A 26,650-nucleotide genomic window follows, 5' to 3' on the forward strand; every position below is an offset into this window, starting at 1 on the left:
GCCCTGAACACTGCCAGGGATGGGGCATTTACCAGTTCCTGTGCCAGGGCCTCACCACCCTCACAGTTAAGAACTTCTTCCTTATATCGAACCTGAACTTTCCCTGTTTTAAGTTTAAACCCATCACCCCTTGTCCTATCCCTACAGCCCCTGATGAAAAGTCCCAGTCCAGCATCCTTGTAGATGCTGTAAAGTTAGTTTGTGTCGACAACAACAGAAACAAAGTCCTTCATGATGGCAACATTTCCGTTAAATAAATGGTGACTCCCAGGGCAGAGGGTGGGGGAAGAAAAAACTTATGAGGAAATGCTAAGCCAAGTTCTTTCCTCAATCCATGTATGTGATACAGCAACAACATCAGAAGGGAGCAAGTGAATGGAGAAGGGCCCATTTTGGTCCTGATGAGAAAGCAGCTGTCAGACTACAGCAGTGTCCTAAGAGAAACCTGTGTTTAGAGGAGTGCATTTGAAACCCGTGACTGCCCTTCCATTTCCAGCTTATAAAATCACAAGACTAAATTAGGCTTCTATATTATTTTATTTCCCTCTTAAAATATAGCACTGAAGTCCTGCACACATATAAATATCCCTACAGTTTCTTACACACTTTCTATCCATCGTTACTTAAAGTGCCCAACTGTGAACATCAGAAATAAAAACATTACTGTTAAGAGTGGCTATGCTTAGAGAAGGACAGGTATTCTGACAGTGCAGGCCTCTGATTTTACAAAAATCACCTGCAGAAGAATACACCCTCAACAACACGCATCAAGATTAACCCTGAAGGACTTGCTTTGGGTTTTTTTACTCTGCTTTGAAAGTGATTAACATACAGGGTTTAATTTTGATGTCTTTTACATAGTGTAAGAATAAAGGATAAATGCATTACTTTCTTTCTAGCTCCCTCCTTCCCCCACAAAGTGTTTACTGTGTCCCAAGCTGCTATGTTGATTAAAAACCAGTTGAAAAGAGCTCTGGAAATGCATGCAACTTAAAATTCACTTAAACACACTTTCAGTTATAAAGTCTGAGAGATTTTCAGTTCAGCACATGGCTACGGTTCAGTTGGGTTATTAGATGTGTTTGTCGTAGTGGTGAGATTGGTAAACACTTCTTCCTTAGTTTCAGGCTGGTGTCTTTCCATTTTGCTTTCCTCTTTAGCATCTTTATTACTGGTATCTCCCTTGCTCTTGACTACCACAGGTTCAATCTCCATGATTTCCTGTGGTGGCTTAGGCTCTGGCAAATTTGGCTCAAGTCCATCAACTTGAACAGGTTCTGGGACATCTTCTGCTTTCTGTTCAAGTCTTTCCAAAATATTCTGGACCTTCCTTACACCATCCCTCCTGGCCTGGCGCACATCCGGACGACCCTCAGGGTCCACTGAGTCTAGGGCTAGCAGCTCTTTGGTCAAATACTCTTCAATCATCAAGTACTTTTTGTCATTTTTCTTGCCTTCAAAGGAGTTGACTGCCTGCTCAAGTGTCTGTACTTTCTCCAGAATTGCCTCCACTTTCAACACACCAGGATGCTTTTGAGGTTCTCCAGATTCCACTGTCTTCGGTGCTGCCACTTCTTCAGGAGGAGGAGGCCTTTCCTGTGGGGGAACCATCTTAGGTGGGGCAGGAACCCTTTTATCAGCTTTCTCTGCCATGGCTGGAGGCTTCTGGGCAGGTAGTTTAGTATCCGGCTCTTGGTGGGTGACCTGGATTGGGATATATGATGATGGTGCCTCAGCTGCGGGTGGTGGGACTACCTTGTTCTCAGGTTTGATATCAGGGGATGGTCTTGGTGGCTCTTGAGGTGGGATTTGTTGTTGCTGAGAAACCTGGTGAGCAAAGCAAGTTTGTGTTGAGACACAACGAACAATGCTCCTTCATTTCCTTCTAAAGAAGTAACCTAACTTCCATTTTCTGTGCTTCTAGAAGTGCAATATTCACACCCCCCAGATGACTCATCTTTCCTGGGCACTGCTGAATTTTACCGTTTTAACATTAAAAAAGCACTGTGCTGAACAGTTCTGTTATTGTTCTCAAGCCATTGCAGATTATAAGCACCAGTGAACTCTCAAAGACCAATCTGCCCATGCCCACTGAAATCACCCCTACAAGCAGTTCTGTAAGACCCTAGGGCAAAGCCCTCACCTGATGCAGTCAGTAGGATTTGCTGTAGCTGACTGCAGCACAGTCCAGATTTCACCCTCACTGACAGCTGGTGCTTCTTGAAAAGCCAACTGCTTTGCTGAGTTCTAACCACATTTTGAGCTATTCTCATCCCATTTCTGTTTTCAGGACATTCCTTTTGTTGTTTGTGCTTATTTTTACTGATTTTATCTTTAGAGTATTTACACACAGAGGTTACTTATTACACTGTAGTGACTGGAGACAATGCCTGGGATTACAACAGCTCTAAGAGTCATCAAATCAGGAATCTCTTGCAATTGAGGTTAGTTTGGAAATCTTAGCCAAAAACTGCAGTTCATGAGATCTGTATTTTCCATCTGCCACCCTGCTCACTTACTCTTGCACATATACAGTGATTTTGGAAAGGCACTACTAGATCCAGCTGTCATGCATTTAAAAGGCTTAAGTAAAATACCTACATTTATACTTAAACCAAGTAAGTAAATGGCCTACATTGACAATCTGTTACTGCTTTACCCACCAAAGCATAAAGTTTAATCAGAGAGCTCCAATTCTCACCCATAAAAATATATTAGCATTATAACATAGAATGTGCCATTAACTCTGAAGTCTTCATTGTTCTGTACGACCTCCTGGGTTTTCAAAACTATTAACCTAGTTCTGCTGTCAGTTTTAATGTGAAATCTGGAGAGATTTCACATTGTTTTTATAATACACCCTTACACACACACGTGTCAAATTCCCAGTAGGTTTAGTAGTTTTAGTAACAATTTTAACATGGATAAACTCTTCAGTGAGCAACAGGGTCTATGATCAAGAGCACGCTTCATATACAAAGAACAGAAAGCTCTAAGACTAGGTTTTGCTGATCCCTTCTTCAGAACTAAAATTACTCTGTGCACCTGATGCTATCCTAAATGGTTCTGAGACTGACTAGATGATCTTTTGAGGTCCCTTCCAATCTCCAGCATACTGTGAACATCAATGAAGTCTATTTACATAGATGCCACAGATCCCACGGACCTGATTTTCTTCTTACCAACTTAACGCAACATCAGCGACCTCAGTGTCATTACACCACATTATACCCTGATGAAAGGAAGATCAAACTGTGTGCTAAATCCTATTTCAGTGATCCACAGACTCCACACTCCTGATGGACGGAAAAGCCACTTACTGCCCGTATCATCTCAGTGTCTCCCAGCTTGTTTAAATCCAGAATAGAGACTGCTTTACATCAAGTACAAGCCGATTTCTTAGCTCTACACTGAACAAACTACCTGGCCTGTAAGTCTCTTCCCTGCTCTACATACCTGGGGTCTGTCTACAACTGTCTGCACTCTGATGGGCGCGGGGGGCTGTATCTGGGTGGTAACTCTGGCCGGTGAACTGTCACGGCTCGATGAGCCTCTCTGGGCCATCCTGAAGGGAGACTGCGCTCGCGTTGTCTTCGGCTCCCTCTCATCTGGTTGGATTTTGTGGAACACCGGTTGGTGGGCTTGGAATTCGCCCTGCTGGGCAGGGTAGTGTGTCTTCTGTGCCTGGTGGTACACCTGCGCTGGTTGCCGCTGGATGTTTTCATGGATCACAGGAATTGGAATATAACCGCGAGGAAGCTGATGGCTCCCTGCGTTGGCTCTGCCAGAGGACTGAGGGGAAGCGGTTGCAGAATCGGGAGCTCCAGGACATTGAGGCTGCCATGAAAATGAAATCCATTAGTAAACTTTGTGCTCACAGTACTTTCATTTCCAAAGAGAAAAGGAGATGGTAACAGAAACAGAACTCGTGCTTCCGGCATGCGCTTCCTTGTTTTTTTTAGCAAAGGGCCTCTCTAGACAAACCACAGAAGTTGTGAGAGCATCATTATAACAAGTAGAAACCTGAGCTACAGCATTCCCAGCCCTCAAATGAGCAGGGAGTGGATGCTCAGTCAGAATGGTTGCTGCTTTTGCATGGCTGTTCCTGTCTAAACCTGTTAAATTTGAGGTAAGCTAAAGTTAAGCAAACAAATTATATGCTGGAAAGAAAAACAAACCCCTACCAGAGGCACACAGCATTTAGACTTCTGATTCCAGTCACACCAACAGATTTTGTTTGGTTTGGGGTTTTTTAGAAGCATGTCATTGACTCAGTAGCAGGCAATGGCAATGCATATACGGCTGATGCTCTCTTTTTCCCCCTAGGGCCTTGCAACACCTTAGGCCCTTGGCAGCGAGTGAGCTGCACTAGCTCAGACCTGCTGTTAGCAGAAGCAAGCTGCAGAATCCAGCATGTTCTAGTTGTGGGTCTGCATTTTGGGGAAAGGCAGTTTGCTTGCTCACAGCTCTCTCCCACCTCCTGCTATGCCAATCCATCACCCCAAATACTGTGCACCAACTCCAGCAGCTGTCAGGCTATTTTCTGACCAGTTTCACTCTCTAAGTAAGAGGAGCAAAATCATTTCCTGATGGGTTTGTTACGCAGCTCAGTGAAAGGCCAGGTCAGCCTGGAGCTGCCAGAGGAGAGAGCAGGACAACAAAGCCAGAAAGCAAGAGAAGGATGGGCAAGAAGAGGAAGGGGTGCAAACCCCTTCATTTGGTGCTGGTGAGCTGCTAGCTGCCCATGAAACAGCAACCTTGAATAAGTAAGTTAAATGCTGCTTTGTATGATGGTACCCATCACTGCCATGATTTGTGCTTTTAAACCCCATGTCAACGAGGCCACCACCACAGGCTTGGGTCAGTTGATACCCACACTGTGCTGCCCAAGTCTGTAACAGCAAGTTCTGAGCTCCTCACTAGCTTTGTTGGAGGACTTCAGGAAGAGGCACAGACGACCTGCTCCTAAAGCCACTCTGCATACAAGACAAAGCTGAACAGCGTGGGGAGAAGGAAAAGCTGAGCCTCTTGCCCTGATGTTGCATGGAGATGGCATAGTTAATCAAGACAGCTGAGAAACCTGCTAACAGACTTCTAATTACATTGTTCAGACTCCACCACTGCTGAATTACAGACCTGATGATACATTTTCAGCCTGGCCAAGGCTGCGCTTCCTGCTCATCTTACTCTGAATAAAGATGAGGTTGGTATTTCCATGTACTACAGGAACACCAATTCTGCTCATTCTCCAGAGGGAACAGGCAAGCCAAAACCCTACCTCCTGACACACAAAACAAGCAGGGTGACTCTTTTGTTCAATGAAGTTCATAGCTTGAAAATACTCTAACACGCCTCTGAAGAGCCAAATTCCTTTACAATTCACTTTTAAAGCTATATGTATGTAAATCCATATGCTTAATACAACTGAAGTATTAAATTGGCAAGCAAAGATCACAGCAGTAGCACTTCTGAAGTGGCCTGGCTTGTTAGCTGCCTGGCCACTTTTATTTCTGTCTCTCCCGCTTTTGTTCAACTTCACTTTCTGACTCATGGTGCAGGACACAGGAACCTGTCTGTGCCCTCCACCTATGGGGGAAGCAGAATAAACCCCCAAACACCCCTCCCTTGCTGCAGGGCCTCACAGCTCAGAGGCTGTCTTTCTGCAGAAGCCATCTCCATGCATTTATTTCTGCAGAATCACTGCAGACCGAAAGCAGGCCACGCTAGGAAAAAAAACCTCACATATTTATGCTGTTCTGACTGTGCACTTTTGCATTTGAATACTCTTGGGAAGTATTAAGAAAATGTAATCCTGTGGCAAGTCTGGCTTTCTGCAGGATCAACTACCCGTGTGACATTCAGGTCATACATGCTGCGGAGACCAGTGCAAACACACCCAGCAACACTGACAAGTTAAGTTACCTCGGGTCCGTGCGCGGCCGGCGCTGGGGCTGCTGCAGCTGCCGGTGTCTGTCCACATTGTTTATCCGCTTGAGAAGCCTCCACCGGTCCCCTTGGAGGGGACTCGGGGCCAGCATAGGCTCCCCTCAGAGGTGGCTGTGCCTGCCCCGTGGTAGGGACAGCTTCTGTCTTGTACCGCTGCACACCGGGCTGCGGAGCAGAGAAGCACGGGTGCTGCTGTCTGCCGTCGATGCCTTCATGGATAACAGGAATAGGGATATAGCCGGCTCGGAGCTTGGGATATCCCATGTTTACTTCTCTTGCTGGCGGCTGCTTGGGGCTGTCACGAGATGGACCATTTGCTGATGACTGGCTTTCCTAGAAGTTAAAAACATCACATTGCGCTTGTTGGTAGCTCAATACAACGCTAAAGCTCTGTCCTAAAAGTGGTATCAGCTCTATAGGAGAAGTTCAGACACTTCTGCGTCTGTGCAGCTAACAGCAGGTGCTCGCACCCCAGCTCTGCATGCAAAAGAAGAAAGGAAGCTAGTAAGTCTGCTTATGTGTGAGGCTTTCACCCCTCCACTTCTCATAAATACCAACTTAGGCTTTAAAATACCTGCCTAATTACAACAGTGTTTCTTATTTAGCATGCATTACTTGTGCTTAGCCACCAGCCCACCCCCTTCAGATGGAGCTCCTCCAATTCAAACAAGTGCCCACAGGACCAGAGGCATTTCTTTAACCCCTCTTAGAACCCAGCCTGTAGATAACATCTGAAAAGATACTTTCATGGAAGCCTAACCCCATCAGAAGCACAATGTTTGTTGGTATTGTTCTTCCCACTGGCTATATAAAGAGTTACTACTGCTGCACAATATATTCCCTTTCAGCTAGGGGAGGATCCGGTTCAGTAAATACTGAGGGAGAGGGGAAGACAGGATAATGAAGAGGAAAATGCTCAAAAGCAAGATAAAATAACCCCTGTATTGTCTCATATGCTCACTGGACAATGTCAAAGCTCTGGCAAGGGTGGAAGTGGTTTGTACTAAGAGCCCTCACAAGTCCTCTAGTAAGTTCTTCCTGCATCGGTCATTCTATTTTGAGGCCCTGCGAGGGCTAAGTTCCAGATGTATCTGTAAGTCAGATCATGTAACAAGCACCTCTGTCATTCAGAGGGTAATGTCATTATTCAGTAAGAGGAGAATTTAATAAGGGGACATATGGTGCAAGTGTTGGAAACCCTATTTTTAAAGGGGTGTTTAAGCTGCAGAAATATTTAATGTTGCTTCTGGACTCATTAACATACTAATTCATGAGGAATTAACTCTTTCACCAACCGATTTTGAGCGTTCTTCCCATGTGAGTGTCCCCTTAAAATGTGATTCCTGAGAATTCCTGTGAGCAATAAAACTGCAGAGAATAAAGGCTGTTACTTAGGTAAGCTAATAAAATAAAGGTAATAGTACTAAAAGGAACAAGATCAAAGTCAGAGCCCTGATGTTGCCTTTCCTTTTACTCACTAAAATACCCTCCACAAAGGAAAACATTCTGAAAGAGGCACGGAGGAAATCCAGGCCTAGAAACTTCACGCAGAGAAGTAACTCGAAGTTGGCTTTTCCAGTTGCAGAACAAGGATGATCTCATGCCAAGGTCTGCACCAGGATCCACCGCCGACAGTGAGTCATTTTAAATCTACCCTACAGGGAAACCACGTTCCTCTGCCCAACACACACTGTCTGGGGAAGGGTTTCAGGACCCCCATCACCAACAACCATTTGCCAGTTCACCTTCCACTATCACAACCCCGGACCCACAGCATTCCCGGCAGCCACCTCTCCCGGGATCCGGAGGGAAGCGCGGTGACGCCAGCAAATTGCATTTGCCGGAAAAATAGATCTGAGGTGTGCTCAGCTAACAACAATGTGGGGCTGTGTCCCAGCCAAGTGTCTGCTGGGAGAGCGGAGCCAAGCAGGGAGGGAAAACTGATGATTCCAGAGTGGGAAGCAGCACCTTGCTGCCGCTGTGCACTGACTCGATGCGTTCTGCGCCCCGCATGCACCAGCTGCTCCCCGGCACACGCTCCCTTGACAGGGGGAGCAGGCGGCGGGTGAAACCTGAGCGTTCACAGGCAGCCACCCACAGCTATAAAAAGGAGATTCACTCACTTCCAGCGCTGTCTGAACTCCCCATGGGAAGGGTCGGGGCTGGGAAGGAGTTAGGAGCTGGGTGGGCACAGCAGCACCAAGAGATGCCCCAACAGAAGGGTTTCAGCCACTCCTGCTCTGCTCCACCGGGGTGTACAGCAGATCTACCCTAGGGCATTAGTTGCCAGCTCCTCTCTCTTAGCATTTGAGGGGTCTGCCATGGCTTGAACTGCTCCATTTTGGGGATAAGACCTTCAGTCTTTTGGAATAACCTGCCATGACTGCAGGGGGGTTGGACTAGAGGACCTCTGAGGGTCCTTTCCAATCCAAACTATTCTATGACAAATCACTGCCAAGGCTTCAACATGGACAATCTCCCACCCCATGCAGCCTCCTCTCTTAGGAGTCTGCCCATGGGCTTCCCCTCCCTTGTCTTCATTTTCAGACCCTTGTGGCTACCCTTGTTTTGAACCATTTTAACAGTCTGAGAGATCTGCCTCTGCAACTTAAGCCTGGTAAGAAATACAGAAGCAGCAGCCCAAAACCAAAGGAAAAAATCAGGTTGGACTGCTTTCTCAAACCATTCAGTTTGTGTCTGAAGTGAAACTTCTGGCAAACTTAATACTTTCAAGTGGAAACACGGGCCCCTCCTTAGGAGCCACAACATAAACTACACTCTCATCATTTGTTATTTATTCTTACAGCTTCAGACAACCTCTGCTGATCCTGTGGAAAGTCAGTATTTCGAGTCGATCCTTTGTTCCAAGCTTTTTTCCCCTGTAGTCAGGTCTGCTAACCACAGAGGAATTTCTGCTTGTGTCTCTTTGCAGTGCCATCGTACTGGAGCAGTCCTCAGTGGAGGAACAAATGCAGTGTCCCCTTTCTTTTCTCCACGGTCAGTAGCTCTGAGGCAGGAAGATCAGATGCTCTCATCACAACTGCTCTTCCTGACCCACACTGGTCTCTTCAACACTTAGTAGTGGTTTGGGTTTGTTCTTAGTGAGCACAACAGCAAGGGCATGTGGATCCCAGTACCCCTGCAGTCAGGCTTGTGGCCAGAGCCAGTCTGTTTCATGCAAGGGAGCCTGGACTAACAGGTTCTGGACGACTTCAGGAGAAGCTCAGGTGTGCCTGAGGACACTGCAGCAAGCAGGAAGGGAATCCAGCTCTGGAAACCTCTCATCCTAATGCTGCAGAGATTGTGGATTCCCTTTGAATGGTTTAATTCCTGTTTCACAGGTCAGCCAGCCAGGAGACCAAACATGGCCATTCTTTGGGTTTATTTGCCTTCTATCAGATGTAGTTCTTGCTCATTATGTTAACAAACCTTATCTGTAAAAGCCCAGAGCTCACAATTCACACCAATCTGCACAAAGAGGTATGACCGATAAATGAATGACAAGCCTTCATCCACCATCCGTCCCAGTTTGAAGTACTAAAAACCAGGAACCCAACTCAAATTTCTGCATTAAAAAAACCCTGCAGTGAATTTCTTCTGCCTTCATCCAAGGAATCAAGTTCTTTCTCTGACAATAAAACTGAGAGTAATTATAAGCAACAGAGTATCAATGGATTTTCTCATAGTAGCAGGACTGACCATCAGCACTGCAGGAATCCTGGCTGGGATCACACACCTGGTTTACATGTAATAGGCAGAATCCCCAGAAAGGGATTTGAGGTAGCAGCTCAGAAACACTGACACCAGTCGTGGGCCACCACTGGGAACTCTAGACCTGATCCATCATTTCAGTAGCGAGTGTGAAGGGCTCATCATAGACAATCAAGCAAGAGCAAAAAGCATCCCTGTGCTGTGGCCAAGCCATGATGGAGATCTCTTCAGGAGGAATGACAGGGGACGAGGACATATGCTTCTGTTGTGAGGCCATCACCATGATAAATAAAGGTGCAGCCAGCACAAGTTGTGCAACTGGAAAAAAACACTTCATCCCCCCACATCCTCCTGTTGGCGTCCCATGGGAAGGGCATGGTCAGGAGTGATGCTGAAATCCTCCAACTTGCTCCGATTTGAAGTGAGTTCTTGCACTGCTGCCAGTGGAATGGGAAAGTGACAGCAGGAGAAATAGACAACCTCGCAACAAAACTGCCAAGACAGCTGTACTATCCATCCGGAGCGGATAATGGCATGACTCCTGATGTGCCCAGCGACTGCTCAAGTGTTATTCCAGACAGAAACAAAGAAACCTGCAAATTCAGTCACTGCTGATGCCAGCAAATTGCCACTGAGTCATCCAGATGGCTGTACCAAGAGAGTGAAATCTCAGAGTATCCTGTGCACACGCTAGAACAGTTGTACCCGACTCAGAATCTCCCTTCTGAGACTCCCTGCATGAGACGTTTTTCATTCCTCTCCTACTAAAATGGGCTACAGGAAAACCAGTTAAAAAGCAAGTCTGGTATTATCTGTAATGCAGTAAATGCAGCTCTCTAAAGCATGCCATGTATTGTACACACATGTAGCACCTCTGGAGCTCTTGCAGAGCAACGATGCAAATACTTAAGTTGTACTCATTTTGTAACTGTGAGCTAGCAAAGGATCACAGATTTCACCAGCATTACTAAGAATGAATTCTCTCTGACTGCAAATAGAAACTCTACTGGTTTCAGTACAGTTCTATATTCTTAAGCTGCTTCTGTGAAGAGTATCATGCAAATAATGGAATTCTGGTTGCTCAAATGACTGCGAAAATGCCAGGATCTGACAAAATCTGACCTGAGAGCACACTCCTCATGAGTTAAACCCAGATCCATGCATTTAGGAAGAAAGGAGTACAATGATTCTGTTCTTTCACAACACAACGTAACTAAAATAAGTGACTTTAATACAACTAAGTTTTCTTTGCATACTTAAATCTATTTTATCAGAAATTGTCATGAATAACCAAAAAAGCCAGTAGTACCTAATATTCAAATCTAAGGCTGATGTACCAATTCTGTTTATTTAAAAAGAAATACCATTTTATGTCATGGAAAGGCAATAGTTTAACCATCAGAACTGCATTCCACATCCACCTGTGTTTGGTTTTTGGCCGCACTTTTCCCCCTACCCTTTTCTCTTGCACTAACTAGATGAATCAAAACCACTACACTAGCTTTGCTACCAACAGAAATCAGCATGTCCAAGTATTTGTATGGAGTTTCTCAACAATGCTTTGTGTTTAAACACATTCATAGTACAACATTAGCATGAAGTACATTTCATTTATATACATATAGTATTTTATTTAAATATATATATATTTATTTTCATTTATATACATATAGTTCCCAAGGAACTATACAAGTGGGAAGGTGGGGAGGGATTTGCTCTCGGTGCCAACCCCAAGCCTCCCACTGCCGTGCTTTAGCCACTGAGGAGTTTTACATTCTCACTCTTCTACTCACAATTTGTGCTTAAATATACACACTGAGCACACAGGCATTAGAGCAAGATATCATTAGCTAATGACTGAAGGAATCCATGAATAAGCTTAGTCGCATGAGCTGTCTCAGTAGAACTTGGTCACATCATGTAACCCATTTATCCGCCAAGCCGCTTTTGATGTTTTACTTGTTGAATGCTGAGTTTTATTTCCTCACAAATACATGTGTAGGCAAACAGGCCTTTTGTTCTCTCTTGTAATTATCATGTCGTATTAGACAAGCATTACATTAGCGCAGGCTCTATCTGATGAAGCGCAATGATGTCATTAGAAATAAAGAACCAAAACTTGAAGGAGAACTCTAATCCTAGGCTTTCCAGAGCAGAAAGCCTTACTGGAGCAAATATGTTGGCTATCTTACAGGCCAGTTTTGTTTCACAAACTAAAACTGTTCTTTTTTGATCACCAAGGTGATTCTTTCTTAGGCTAAAATGCCTTGGTACAGACATGACAACACTTGCCCTTCATGCCCATGAGTTGGCCCATGCACAGAAAGCATCCAACAGGCCAAACCAAACATGTTCAGAGCAAGAAGCAATGACTGCTACAGAAAGCAGAACACCCTTAAGAGAGAACTGGAATCATCACCTATCCTGTCAGCTTTAAAGGACGAGGTTAAAGAAAAGCTCTTTAGAGCACTCACAGAAGTATCCTTGTCAAGGGCAATGAGAACGACACACTTTATACAGTTATTTCTGTTCACTGCCTGCTTACCTAAGAAGCGGGTGCTCAGCCTGGTGCTCTCCTGCTATTACATGAGCCAGAAATTTGGAACACAGAAGAAAGCACAAGCCTCAAGAATTTGCAAACCAATGCCCCTTGAAAATCAGGAGAGGAAGTAGCTAACAACTGAAAGGCACAGGTTATAGCCGGGTTTACATCTCATTGGGATTCATTTTGCACACAGCAGTTCTCTGACTCCACTTCCTCAAACAGCGATCTTCCAACACCATAAAAACACTGGCTACACTGCACCCTATTTATCAATTATAAGGCCTTGTCACCAGCCATAAAAACGTACTTTCATGCTGCCCAACCTGCTGGGTGATGTTAGACAAGTCGCTTCACCACCCCGTGTCTCATTTTCCTGTCTGTAAAGCTAAGGGAAAAATCAAAAGAAACCAACAGCTTCTACAACATAATTGAAGAGACAGGGGTTTTCACTTATAACCAGTGCAATTTGTGTGAACAAGGCATTTCTTCCATTTTGTATCTCTGTTTAATTTGGCACAACTAGAGGGCATAGCTGCCACAGAAAAAGGAGGAGACAGAGCTTACCTATGAATTGACATTGTCTATATACCACAAAGCATATTGGATTGTTACCTGCCTTATCATGGTTCAAGTGGGAGCAAATCTATTTTTGCCATGTGGTTATGGAAAAGTCCTGCCTGTGTATGTGTGTTAAAAACGTGATTCCTAGATAAGAATGCTGCCACCTGGCACAAGTATTCTTCCCTTCTCCTTTAGGTGACAAGTGTGCTGCGTCAGGACTTGCACAGAACCATGCAAGACCATCCTTGCTTCTCCTCTTGCATGACTGCACAGAGATCACCACGTTGTTTCCAGCGTCATTTCTTTCTGCTCCTTTCTCTTATTTCAGATTTGATCCCGCCCTTGTTTTCCCATCAACTGGCATCTCCATAAATTAACTCTATGCTTACCACATTCTATTAAAGGGGCCCTTAAATAACTACTCACAGCAGCTTCAGGGAATCCAGACAAAGCCACAAAATCCCCTGCTGATAATTTTCTCACTCTTGCGTATGTATCATGCCTTTTATATATCACAGAATGGCTTGGGTTGGAAGGGAGCTTAAAGCTCATCCAGTTCCAACCCCTGCCACGGGCAGGGTCACCTTCCACTAGAGCAGCTTGCTCCAAGCCGCTGTGTCCAACCTGGCCTTGAGCACTGCCAGGGATGGGGCAGCCACAGCTTCTCTGGGCACCCTGTGCCAGCGCCTCAGCACCCTCACAGGGAAGAGCTTCTGCCTGATGTCTGATCTCAATCGCCCCTCATACACTGTTCTATGTATACAGCACCTTTTAAATCCAGTAAGTAATTTATTAACCTGTGACAGAATGCGCATCAGCAAAAGTAATGTAAAAACCACTGCAGGCAAAAGAGACCTAAATTGTTACCTAGTCTTGCATTCCCTTCCCCTGATGCGAACCACGGCCGAGTTTCAGAGAGGCTGTATTGAACTTCCAATGCAATTTCTAATTTGGTCTTCCAAGAATTTTTCAGTCAACTTGAACTTGAGAAGTCAGTGCTCAAAAATAAGTTCACTGCTAAAGAGATGGGAATTGAGTGACTGATGTCTTATTTGGGGAAGCGGAGAGAAAAGAGATGCATCAGTCATGAAGGGCAAGGATGGAAACTTAGGTGCAGTCCCCCAAATACTGATGAAGCCATCAGTTAGAGGGTGAGATGGCTTCTTCTGTTGTTTAGGCCTGTGCAGTCCCTGCTGCACCCAATAAATACATCACTATTAGGACTGCTCCCAGCCTCTGTGGATGGTAGAACTTTTCTCTCAAACCCAAAGCATTAGTGAGCTATCGATCACTGCAGCAGCAGTTCAGTGAAGCTCAGTACAGTCAATTCCTTTGGTCTATTTTTAGTTGCAGTATTCCCCACTGGGTTTACTGCATGTGGAAACAACATATGGGAGGGACATCAATAAATACTTAAAGCCTTGTTTTCTTCTTTAATCGTAAGCTATTTTTATCAACACTTTGGGGAATACCAAGTAAGCAATTAAACACTATGAATCTTGCAGAAAGTATGCTGAGCTGTGGTGGCGTAAGTTAATACCAACAATAGATAAGCATAGGAAATCAATAATTCTACCAAAGAAGAGATAAGAAGAAGAGTGACATTGCTAGGGAAGACTTTTAGTGGAAGGCTGCATATTCATGCTTCATGATATCAATTGTACGTTATTCTTTGAATGCCTTGCTATTAACTCCTTGGACACTGGGAAGAATATCATTAGTCTACAGGAGGCTTTGTTAATAAATGTTTTTCAGCCATTTGCAGAGTCATGGCTTGTTTTTCACTGGACATTTTCTGTTCTTTCTCAGGAACGTCTCCCTAGTCCAGCCTCATACTGCAGTGAATGAAGCTAAACATGCAGAGGAAGGACACTCATCCTTCAGGTGGGTAAAAGAAGGCCAGACTGCCTGAGAAAATAACACAGAGCCATCTGAATTGAGGAATGCATCTAAAACACGTGGTTAAACACAAAACCAAGATCTGCTGATATATAAAATGGCTCTGTCATGGGTTACAATTTTAAAAGAGCCACTTCTCATTTTACCTGATCATCTACCTGATACAGTTTACTGCAGTCAGTGCAGTTACACTGATGTCAAGCCTAGGTAAGTGAGAAGACCAAGGTCAACCACTTACGAAAAATGGGGTTTCATAGAATCATAGAATAGTTAGGGTTGGAAAGGACCTTAACATCATCTAGTTCCAGTCCCCCTGCCACAGACTTATTAATACTGTCTCAGCTATAAGCTAGAAAAGCTCTGATAGTTTTAGCCCTGTGCTCCATTCATTGTCCACTTACAGTGTATCACAGAATCCCAGACGGGTTTGTGTTGGAAGGGACCTTAGAGCTCATCCAGTTCCAACCCCCTGCCACGGGCAGGGACACCTTCCACTGGAGCAGCTTGCTCCAAGCCCCTGTGTCCAACCTGGCCTTGAACACTGCCAGGGATGGGGCAGCCACAGCTTCTCTGGGCACCCTGTGCCAGTGCCTCAGCACCCTCACAGGGAAGAGCTTCTGCCTAAGAGCTCAGCTCAGTCTCCCCTCTGGCAGGTTCAAGCCATTCCCCCTTGTCCTTCATTTTGTTGGCTACATCTCTTCAGAAAAGGGAACAAATATTCAGAAGGAGAACCTCAACAGACATAATGCAAGGGTTATTTAAACACCACCATAAAGGTGATTAAAAAATGCTAGTTTCCCTGGCAGACTGCAATGAAAGCAAGGCCAAGTCAGAACAGGTTTGATATTTGTATAATCATCCCTGAAAAGGTGCATAAAGTCTGACACACACAGACAGCTTTTGCAGTTCTCAGATCACTTCTAAAACCCCCAAGTTCCCATCTGAGCTAGGCTGAGAACAAGGGAAATCAGAAAGCTGATCATATCCAGTCTCTCTTTCTGCCTACATCTGTGATTTTGGCCTTCCTACCTGTTTGGGTTAAAAGAAAAGAAATTCTGCCTCCAGAAATCCGTGCTGGATTTGAAATGGAGCGTTAGTGGTTAATCTTGTGCTCTTTGGCATTGTCTAGAGAAGAAAACAGTACTTAGGAAAAGGAATACTTTGTTTAGGCCTGACTTAAAGTTCCTTCTGCTTAACTGTACCTGTCCTTGTGAAATGCACTGTGTACCACTGTGTGGTACTGAATGATTTCAGAAGCTGTCCATTAATTCCAGCAGACATTCTTAACTCAAGGCTCTGAGATCAGTTAAGCACCGCACCTACCACCAGGAACTGGAGGGGGTTTTTCTTTGAACTCGCTAAACCCAACAGTTTTCCATATTCATCTCTGGAAGCATTTCTCTCCCTCTCTCCCAATGAGGGATCCCAAAGCGCACCCACATTCCTGCCTACAGGGAGCAGGAACAGATCTTCCTGCTTGTGGAAAGCCGTGTATCCCACAGGAGCTGTTCAAAAGCAGGTGCAGCTTCTGCTGTGTATAATAACCCTCGCAGGCTGGCAGAAGCGGAGGCGCTTTTCATTACCACCGATTCCAGGTCAGATAGGGGTGAAAACTTGTTTTGTCTGAGGCACCCACTCCCGCAGAGCACTCACCCATCAGACTACCTCAAACTGTTTTCACCCCATTAACGAAAGCAGTTTAAATGGGGCTTTTCTGTTAAATGGGTTTCTATTCCCATAATACAAGCCTGTGAGTAAACAGACGCTGTTTTATGGTTCTGAACTATTTGTTAGTTTTACTGCCTTAACAGCCAGTGTTAGTGCGTGCCGCATGACAGCAGGAAGAGGGTGCCTCCAAAAGGGAGCTGAAGCACTTTTTCCAATGCCGGTGTCAATATTCGTATTCTGAAATCACATTTTGCTAAGACTTCTTTGTATTACTACTAAAACTATGCCGTCAGTGTACAGAATACATGCACCAGCCCCTCGCTAGTTGAAAAAGGGGTTGATTTCTGATATAAAAGCACATCCCTTTCCTTTCTTTCCCACTCCAGGCTGCTCTCACACCGAGCTTTTCCTCGGGAAATTCTCTTCTCAGACGTATTAGGTTCTTAAAATAAGCGCATTTACCGACTGGTCTGAGCCGTGTGTTGCATGCGTGGCCAAGGAGAAGCTGGCAGGAGACACCCTGCGGCTCCCTTTGAGGCCCGCACCGGGGGCTCCGCACCCAGCAGCCCCCGGTCCTGTCCGGTCCGGTCCTGTCCTCCCTCGGTGCCTCCCCCCCGAGGCAGCCCGCCCGGGCTCCGGGCCAGACGCACAGCCCCGGCCAGGAGGGGACCGGGGGGCCTAGCACAGCCCCAACCCGCTCCGCCGGCCCTTGGAAGGACGTTGGGGGCCGGTAACCCCGGCGTGCCCGCCGAGGAGGCTCAAGGGGATCCCGAGGGAGTCGCTTTCCCACCGGGGTCAAGTTTCCAGCACTTTCTGCCCACAGCCATTGCTCCGGATTGCTCCAAACCGGGAGAGCCGGACCCGAACAGGGCCCGTTCCTGAGGGCCCCAGACGGAATCACGGCCGCTCCCCCCCCACCGCGCCTCTCCTTCCATGGACATATTTGGACTAAGATAGGGCTTTTCTCGGAGCACGCCGGAGAATCAAAGCAGAGCAGAGAGCTACCGAGACAGTTCGTGCCCAGGAGAACAACGAGAAATAAAGAAGGAATGAAAAGAGAAGGGAAACAAGTTGACAAGTCAAGTCCCGGCCGGGTTTCCCCTTCCACAAAGGCCGTTCATGATGTGGGCTGTTCACAGCTGGAAAGTAAATCAAGGTTCGCGTCTTCCGCGGCAGGCCGGGCGGGCAGAACCAACTTTAAATAACCAGCCCGCCCGAGGGATCGGGTGATTGAATGCACAAAAAAGGGACTGCAGTGCGTCAGGGGCAGAAGGCAGCGCCTGCCCTCCCCACCGCAGCGCCATGACCCCCATAACCCTCCCTCCGGTGCCCCCCGTCCCACGCACGGCCCCGGTTGGGTGCCACCCGCCGTACCTGCGCCGGCGCCCGCTGGCGCGGGTCGCTCCATGTCGTGGTGCGGCTGTTGTGATCCACGAAGAAGGGCCAGCCCGTCTGCGGGTCGATCTTGATCTCCCAGCCCGGGGGCAGCGGCTCGGCGCTACCCTCCATCTGCGGCGGTGGCGGCGGGGACTGCGCGGCGGCGCTCATGGCCGGGGACCGGGGACCAGGGCCGGCCCGGGTCCGAACGGAACACCCAACGCCGCGGCCGAGCCGTGCGCCCAATGGCGGGCGGGGGCGCCGGGCCGGCGGCTTTATCCGCCGCGGGGCGCGGGGGGCGGAGGCGCGGGGCTGGAAGTGTCTGGAAGCGGCGGAGGAGGGACAAGGGACGGGGGAGGGACGCGGAGGAGGAGGAGGGACACGGAGGAGCTGCCCGGCTGGAAACTTCTGGTTGTCTCCAGCGCGGCGCGGGTGACGGGACACGGGTGCCACGGCAGCGCCTGGTGGGGGCTCCGGTAGCGGGCGTGGATACCCAGCACAGGGCTGCTTTATGCGCTGGCCGGTTCCTGCTGCACCCCGTAGCCTCTATGTTGAGCAGGAAGTGTCCTTGGGGAGCCTGCGGATCCCCGACACGCTCAGTGCGACGTTTGGCAGGGTCCCGATCGCTCCGTACAGAGCAAAACCCCAAAGCTCCTCCCAAAAGCTCTTTGCCCGCGAGTGGTAGTTCAAGGTTCTAGTAACAAATAACACACTGTTTTTCCCCAGATGAGGGGCTGTGTCTCTTTATTCTTCATATTCAGCTACGTTTGAATTTTCTCAGCTCTTTGCAAGTATGTATCTCAGTCCCCAGTTTCACTTAGAAATACAGCTAAAGGCAGAGAACATGTCTGTGAGCCTTAAATCATCTCTTTCTCCTTGGGTGCTGTATCAGCGTGTCATGCACTCTGTGTTTAGCTTGAGGTAACTGTACTTCACAATTAGACCACTGGTAGTCATCTGACAGTCACAGGAACAGCCACAGATGCCTGTTGATAGCTACGAAGTAGACGAGTGAATGGATAGTGTCCCTCAAGTGCAGACATCTCCTGCTGCAAAACTGTTCCCTTCAAGGAATTCCAGGTATTCATTCCTCGGGGACAGATGCTCATTACAGAAGTATCTCTTACAGAGAAACCTGCCTGTTCTCACCCCGTCAGGATCTGCTCCTGCTGGGGCAGGATCAGAGGTCTCTTGATACTGCTTGACACCGACAGTCATTCATCTTTTGCCAGAGTGGGTTTTGTTTAGCACAGTGGCAAACCTAATAACTGCTCAAACGTGCTTCACTCCTGCAGCTCTCCCATCCTGCACATCCCTCACCCTCAGAACCATGCTGTGGTCCATCATGGACATGGGTTTCTGTCCTTGTTGTGTGTCTCTAAGTATTGTAAATGGGTCGTTTATTATACTCTCAGGTATTACCATCACCATCACCATTACTGACTTCCCTGTTTCCTACAGCAACATGTCCCATACTTTGCACATCTCACCATCAGTCCTGTGGTGCCTGTCCCTGCGCGTATCTCCTCCCTGTCAGTGACATGAGACCTCTGCTCAGCCTCACTGATGCCAGCAGTTGCCTCAAAAGACGTAATAGCAGAGATTTATCCTGCTCCCAATCAGTAGAGATCTGCAGAGGAATTTCAACTCTCCGTCTTGTCACAGAAAGGCATGCTTGGACCATATGTTCTCTGTAGCATATTGCCAGAGTCTTTGCCAAAGCAACAAAAGCAGCTGATTCAGACACGGGGGACACAGATGTTAAAAGGTCTTGCAGGAAAATTACTCCTGTAGGTTGAGGAAGCAATGCAGATGGGGTTTGTAGCTGATAGTGTACAAAGAGATGTGAAGAATGGGGCTGCTTTGTTTCGCTCAGCTGACAGCTGCCCATATACTCAGCAGAGGTAGTGAATAAGGTCAGCGAATAGCCAACAGCATAACACAAGGAATAGGCAAAGGGGTGGCTAACAAGTTAGCAGTTTTTGTGAGGCTCTCCCTGCTAAGAACCACGGGGGTTCTATTGCACAGGAATTAGCACAGGCTGGTGGCTCAGGGAGCCGCTGCAGGAACGAAACCCAGAGGTGGAAAAGCATCCAGCTGGAGAGAGAGCAGTCTGGGCTGTGAAGGAAGAGCACTTCAGTGATTGAATTTAGCTGGCTAGACATCATGCTTTTCTGTTAATTAGATTGGCTTCCTGGACGGGGAGGGTTTAGCCTGTTTCCTTGTGAAGGTGAAAGGACCCCCAGCTAGGTATGTTATAGCTATAGGATAGCAGTACACGGATTCACTTTCTGTTCTCTTGCACTCTGCTCTCCCTGGCCCATAACTGCAACCTGGAGGCAACATGGCTTCTGATTTATATTGCCATTAGCCATATTTCAGATCAGAATGGTTTATGGATACGTTCGTGTAAACAGCACTGCCAAGTGGAAATTCTGGGTTCAGGAAGATTGGTTCTTAAGATAAGCAAGTCTCTGTAGTGTCTGGCTAATCTCAGCTGGGACTCCGGGCTCCAGGTCTGTATATTCCATTTCAGAAGGGAATTGAGAAGCATTTGCTAATTTTTGTCTTCTTCCTATAGGTGCAGGCAGAGCTCTCCTGATTTCTCCAGGTGTCTGCCTGCACACCCAGGAGTACTGATCCAAGCTTTACTCCAGAGTGTTCCAATGCAACTAGAAACTGTGTAATTGTAGTTACCCAGAAGTAATAAGCTCTAAAGGGTCTTCATGTGTTTCTTTGTCCTGAAAATGGCCTGACTGTAGGTAAACCAGCTGGAAAACTATGAGGCTTGCATGAACAACTGAATAACCCAGGAGCCCGAATCCAAGCCAAGCCATTCCTTCCCCAAGCCATCAATTGCATCATTTCTCAGTTTTGACCTTAGTACTATGAGAGAGTTGGCCTCAGCTTCTGAGTTACCCTGTGGTTACTTGAGGCTGTAGGTACGGCTGCTCTGCAGGAACCCTCAGGACAGCTAGAGAGAGTAGTGAGCACCCCGGGGAGCCACTGCACGCTGGCACATCCCCCTGATGCATCAGTAAATGTCTGCTGTGGTGATCTGCTTCATCTGTGGGTCACACGAGGTCTCTGGTTACAGATCTCTCTGTAGTGAGATGGTCAGGCATGTTTGTGTGCAGTGTCCTGCTGCAGAGAGCTCCCTCCTCAATGCACTCCAGCTCTAGCTCAGGTTGTACCAAGCAGCACCCTTATAACAATAAAATCATTATTTGTTGTATAAAGGAGTAGGTATCTCCGGTGTGTCAGGTAACAACATGTCCCGCAGTAAGCTCTAAATGTGCTTTCTACCCATGGCAGTTTAGCAGATCACCTGAACAGAAAAGGCACCATTGATCAGGACTGGGAATTAAAATGCTTGTTCTGGATCAGGTACTGTAGAAAGCTGTTGTTGATGAACCTGTGGGTATGGCATGTGTCTAGTGCTGGATTTCTAAGCAGGCACCAGTCCAAGTTCTCTGCTGGATGTGTTTAAGATTGAGTCATATGAAAGCTCTGTTAATAAATGCTGAAAGAACACAGAGTTTCTCAATCTTCAGATTCAAGATTGCATTCCAGCGTGATTTCCATCACCTGATGTTTCATCCAAATCCAGAGCATCAATACTGAATAGTCCAGAACTTCACTGGCTTCATTCTGAATATCCTGCTCTGCGTGAATGAATCATTTCAGCTAAAAGCAAAAGGTCTCAAGTACAGATTCTCTGCTAACTATGACCAGAGAAGTGGAGATGTTTGGCTCCATGGCTTGTTCAGAACTGTGGACTTGTTTGTATCAACAGTATAAAAAAAAAGAGCCACTAATACAGTTGGGCCCCGTATTTCAGAAAATTAAAGATGCAAAACGATTGATAATCTTGTACTAATCTGCCACTTATGCTGCTGACCACCTTTGACTTGATTTTCCATGTTTATTTAGTGTAAGTGCTGATGAAAGTGGGGTAGATTTAGATTAGACATTAGGCAGAAGTTCTTCCCTGTGAGGCGCTGGCACAGGGTGCCCAGAGAAGCTGTGGCTGCCCCATCCCTGGCAGTGTTCAAGGCCAGGTTGGACACAGGGGCTTGGAGCAAGCTGCTCTAGTGGAAGGGGTCCTTGCCTGTGGCAGGGGTTGGAGCTGGGTGAGCTTTAAGGTCCCTTCCAACACAAACCAGTCTGGGATTCTGTGGCAGCCCTCCACAAATGATCTGATCTCACAGAGTGCTGTACTGCTGCAGGCTTTGTACGGGTCATACAGCTGGATTGGATCAGCTGCTTATTGGAGTCAGAGTAATAATATGCACTCTTGTTGATAGATAAATACAGTTCCTATTAACTTTGATAAGAAAATAGAGTGCTAATGTACTGTCTACGTGGACAGTACCTGTTTCAATCACAGTGCAACTACACTAAATCTGGGCATTCACAAAGCGCATACTCAGATTTCCAAATTTCATATTTTTGTATGAAAAGGCCTCCAGAAGCTAATTCCAGTACTAGAATATTTTTTCCTTTCTTTTGCCTTTTTATTTCCAGCTGGAACACAACCTGCCTTAAATCAGGGCGTGAATCTGGCTGCGAACACAGCAAAACCAGCTTTAATTTCTGTCATCTGAATGCACAGAAAGCAAAATTCAATCCAGAACATGGGCAGCAGAAGACAAGTTGGATTTTTAGAGCGCCTCGTTTTCCTAATATGTTAGGAGTGGTGTATGGAAGCTAAATGAGTCTGTACAAACCAGGCATTGCTCTTCCCAAGTCAGTCAGATGGAAACCTGAGGAGACAGCCCTTTGGTGTAAGAGGTGTCTGGGTCTAACCCAGGGAGCAAGAGAACCTTACCTTACTTCGTTAGGAGGGTGAATTAGACTCAATCCTTGCCGGCTTTTTAAGTTGCTGCGAGGTCACCATCCATTAGTATTTACAGGCCTCCACCTAGTGGATAAACGGCTCTTCCGTACCCAAACCTGCAGTGACCCAAATGAGCACTGGGACATCTGAGGGACTTTTCCAAGGCCAAAAAAAGAACCATTTCCAGAGGTGAGTGTGCCCACAGCAGGCAGGGTACAGAGGCTGGGGAAAACAACAGGAAAGAGAACTTGAAAACCCTCTTCTGTGAGTAAATCAATCCTTTTATAAGCAATAGCAGAGAATGGCACATGTGGAGGCAGAAGTATTTCTGCAGTTTCTGGGGGATACTGCAACTGATTTAGTGTCAGTGCTCTGTTCCTAATCATCCTTCAAAGTGTTTTTATCCCCTTGAACTGAAGAAGCAGCTGCAGAGCTGATAGCATCTCTGTCTCTCTCCCTGGTGGGCTGGACTCTCAAAGGAGGCAGCAGCAGACTGTGAAGGAAAGAGAAACAAATGCATGTCCTTTAGTCTCTGCTCCTCCTGGCTCTCCTCCTTGGAGCTGTGTCTCTCTGGGAATTCAGCTTTGGAAGCGCTAGCATTTCCTAGCCATCCAAAGAGCTCTTTGGGTCCATGCCAGGAATGCAACCCCTCCACTTCTAGGAGTGCAGTTGGCTGCTCAAGGCTGGCTCGCTGATAAGAGCAGTTGAGAAGAGTTGGAAGAAGCATTAGTGCCTCCCCCGCTTCTTTTGGGAGCTGCTTCCAGCTGAGCTCTCACTCCAGGCCCTCCCAAATCTGCGCTGTGGCTGCACTACCACTATTGCTGTTTATCTACATAGGAAATCCATCATTCAGAGGTTCAGCAGTGGTATCAGCACGATGGGCAGATGCAAGGTGGGGAGTTTCTGGACAGTGTTACTGCTTGCATCAGCTATCTGATCAGTGTAGACAGTTACACAATGCTGCAAACAAGTGAACAGGTAAAACTAAAACTCCCGGGTAGCACAGAGCATATGTGTTATCTTAATGAAGAATATTGCCTTGTCTGTGCTGAGTTTTAAACCAGCCAAGAAGTCAGGACAAATCTTCACTTGAACAATAACTTTCAGAGAGGAAATTATACACTAAACCAGGCTTATAATAGGTACACTTATGAAGAAGTGAGTTTTGCCAGGGTGAGTTTTGAGACTCTGGTTTCAGCAGCAAGGAAATCCAAGCAGAAAATCTTAGCCTGCATCCCCCTGGAAAAACCAAAGCAACATCCAGAGGAGGCATTTACACAATTCTGCTGGCCAGAGGAGTGAATCCTACTCATTAAAATCATTTTCCTCTAATTTCCCTGCTAATGTTGGGCAAACATCCCATCTGCAGCAGTGGCTCTGACTCATGTTGACAAGTGAATCTGGATGGGGTGGCTCAGTGATTACTGCTTATACCCATTGGCTTTGGCTCCTCCAGCATCCTGCCCCTGCACGAGGGACACAGAATGAAACATCACTACGCTGCAGCGCACAACCTGCAGATTAATCTGAACTGTCACTAAATTCCTTCCCAAATTAGAACAGAGGACTGCAATCTGGAGCTCTTGATCACATAGTATCTTCTCCTGCTCGAGGGTCAGTAATGCATGGCAGGGCAGAGAGATGGGAAACGTGGGGCTCCACTTCTGCTCCACTGGCTGAGTTGCATCTCCAGAGTTCAGGGGAAGGCTGAAACCTGGATAATGCATAAACCCTGGAGTTCATTGCAGCTGTAGGAGAATACTTTCCAAACTCAATACATTTTTTGAAACAGAGGGTCAGATGATGCTTATCTTAGTTTGCAGAACTGCTATTGTTATAAAGTGATAACAATCTTCCCCCCCGCCTAAATTCTTGTCTGTAGTACCTAAAAAGATTGTTTCCAGCCTTTAGCTAGTTTTAACCAGAATAAGGCTGTTTTCCTTTCCCAGTGTTTATATTTCTAAACACTCCAGAGAACTGGAAAACTAGGGTTTTGTTTCTAAGAGCATATGGCAAATTTTCTCATGTCTGTCTATATTCTCATATATTATTTTACTTCCTTTTTTGGCTGAACGTCATCTATTCTGTGGTTTAAATATCACCTCCATTAAAAACCAAAATACATATGGTGCAAAACACAAAACCAGTGGATCTGATTTCCAAAGGGTGTCATGGGCACATCCTTACTAAGCTTTAGGTCAGCACAGGCCTCGTCCTGATGCATTCCTGCTGGGAATGTGGCCCAGCAGTTGGAGCAGATCACTTTTGCAGTTCAAGTCTCTTGGCTCTTACCCCAATCAGAGACCTTAACCTTTGTTTCTTACAGCCCGGTTGAGCTCTGTAATACAAGATCATTGCGTGTGCTTTCTCTTTCTCTTCTCTTGCCTGTAAATTTTACTACCAGAGCTCATAGTCCTGAGAAAAGTTTGGCTTTAAGGAGTCAGCAGGTTCTAATGAGGAGTTTGTTTGAGGGTTTTAATTGTTGGGGGGTTAATTCCCTGGACGCTTTTGAACAGCTGCTTTATCTTTTTTAGCCTGGTCCCAATGGAAAGGTGCTCATTCATTCCTGCTGCCTGCCTGTCATCCTTTGCATCCATGGCCACTTTCCCATACGTCTGAGCAGGAAGAACATTTCAAAAGCAATTTCACCCCAGTACACTCCATAAAAATCAGCAGCTGGGCAGAAGAGAAACCCACAGAACATCTCTTATGAAGGAAAGATGAGTAAAAGACAGCTCACAGCTGGTCACTGGTTCATAGAATCACAGAGTGGTTTGGGTTGGAAAGGATCTTCACATCATCCAGTTCAAACCCCTCACCATGGGCAGGGATGCCTCACACTAAACTGTTTCGCCCAAGGCTCTGTCCAACCTGGCCTTGAACTCTGCCAGGGATGGAGCATTTACCACTTCTTAGTGCAGCCTGTTCCAGTGCCTCAGCACCCTCACAGTAAAGAACTTCTTCCATATATCCAACCTGAACTTCCCCTGTTTCAGTTTGAACCCATCACCCCTTGTCCTATCATTACAGCCTCAGCATGGGAAGAGCCCTGCTACACATCAATGTAGATGTTAACAGGAGCTTGGGAGAGGGCCTAGAAGTGACCAAATAATCATTATGATGATAAACTCAGCCACAGCCATATTTTAAGTGTTACTCACAGCCATAGTGTTAATGGTGTTTGTAAATGTTATCCCCTGTGAGAAGGTGACTGTGCTCCATGTGTCTGTGTTTAATGAGCTTCTTTTCAAGACATCAAAACATGGAATTACATGTAAAACAGTAGCTCCGTATCTGTGTTAGCTGAAGTCCATCCTGAATTAGGTACAAACTTTTGCTTTGAAAATGATGTATTAAGCCTTTAGCCTCCACTGCTTTAACCAACAGGAGGAGAATCTGAGACTGAAGTTCTGCAGGTTTCATTGTGCTTTTTAGCTCCATCATCTTCACTGGGAGCAAAGCCAAGTCTGAACATCCCGGAAGGATTTGCGGGAGAGTTTGCAGTAATATCAAGCAGGCAATAGGACTCAGTAGAGAAATATACAGCTTGAGAGATAGACTCTTGCATCTGTGCCTTTTTACTCAGTGTGGGATACTGTAGTCTAGTAGCATCTAGACAACTGTATCTTACATAGTTTTCTTTCTCCTCTAACATGAATGCAGCTAGAAGGTTTCCCAAAAGAGAATACAGTAAGAGAATTGCAGGTTGCAGGTTTACACACTCACGAGTCAAGGAGCATCCAGGTGAATTCAGCACAGAATCCCTGTTTTTATAACCCAGGACTAAGAAACAAAATCTTTGTGAGAGTTTTTGATGCAAGGTTGTACACTCACAGCTCAGTGTATTCATGTGACAGGAAATTACATTTTAACTGCACAATCAATGAGAGCATAAAGAAGTTAATCATTCTTTATCATCATTAAACAAAAATGTTGAATGTTTATGCATAATGGACACAAGTGCATTAAAAAAAAAAAGGTCATCTCAACAGTTTGGACCAAGATCTTTTTTGGTTCTGAAGAGGCAAATAAAGGTGTATCTTACCCACTTCTGCATCATGGTTTTGGTACAGTAAACTCTTGAACTGGAGTAACTGTGATAA

The 26,650-nt window shown here is 46.3% G+C and overlaps 1 protein-coding gene across 1 annotated transcript; it reads right to left on the reverse strand.

Annotated features, from left to right (window-relative positions):
- Positions 1 to 518: 518 nt before the first annotated feature.
- BAG3 (BAG cochaperone 3) lies at positions 519 to 17,987 on the reverse strand. Its single transcript, XM_061364211.1, has 4 exons — positions 17,705 to 17,987; positions 5,923 to 6,279; positions 3,457 to 3,837; positions 519 to 1,827 (listed from the first exon to the last, which is right to left on the reverse strand). Exons 1-4 carry the CDS (start codon positions 17,876 to 17,878, stop codon positions 1,054 to 1,056), a joined length of 1,686 nt encoding a protein of 561 aa, XP_061220195.1. The 5' UTR covers positions 17,879 to 17,987; the 3' UTR covers positions 519 to 1,053.
- Between the last annotated feature and the right edge of the window lie 8,663 nt (positions 17,988 to 26,650).

Source organism: Neopsephotus bourkii, unplaced genomic scaffold, assembly GCF_033783945.1.
Source record: "Neopsephotus bourkii isolate Nb327-2 ecotype Australia unplaced genomic scaffold, CSIRO-AGI_Nbou_v1 NB_1189, whole genome shotgun sequence".
NCBI lineage: Eukaryota > Metazoa > Chordata > Aves > Psittaciformes > Psittacidae > Neopsephotus > Neopsephotus bourkii.

Coding starts and splice junctions, on each gene's coding strand:
- BAG3 (XM_061364211.1), bottom strand. CDS start 17,878: ATGAGCGCCGCCGCGCAGTCCCCGCCGCCACCGCCGCAGATGGAGGGT. Junction 3,838..5,922: donor CGGCCGCGCACGGACCCGAG/GTAACTTAACTT, acceptor TTTTCATGGCAG/CCTCAATGTCCTGGAGCTCC. Junction 1,828..3,456: donor CAGTTGTAGACAGACCCCAG/GTATGTAGAGCA, acceptor TTTGCTCACCAG/GTTTCTCAGCAACAACAAAT.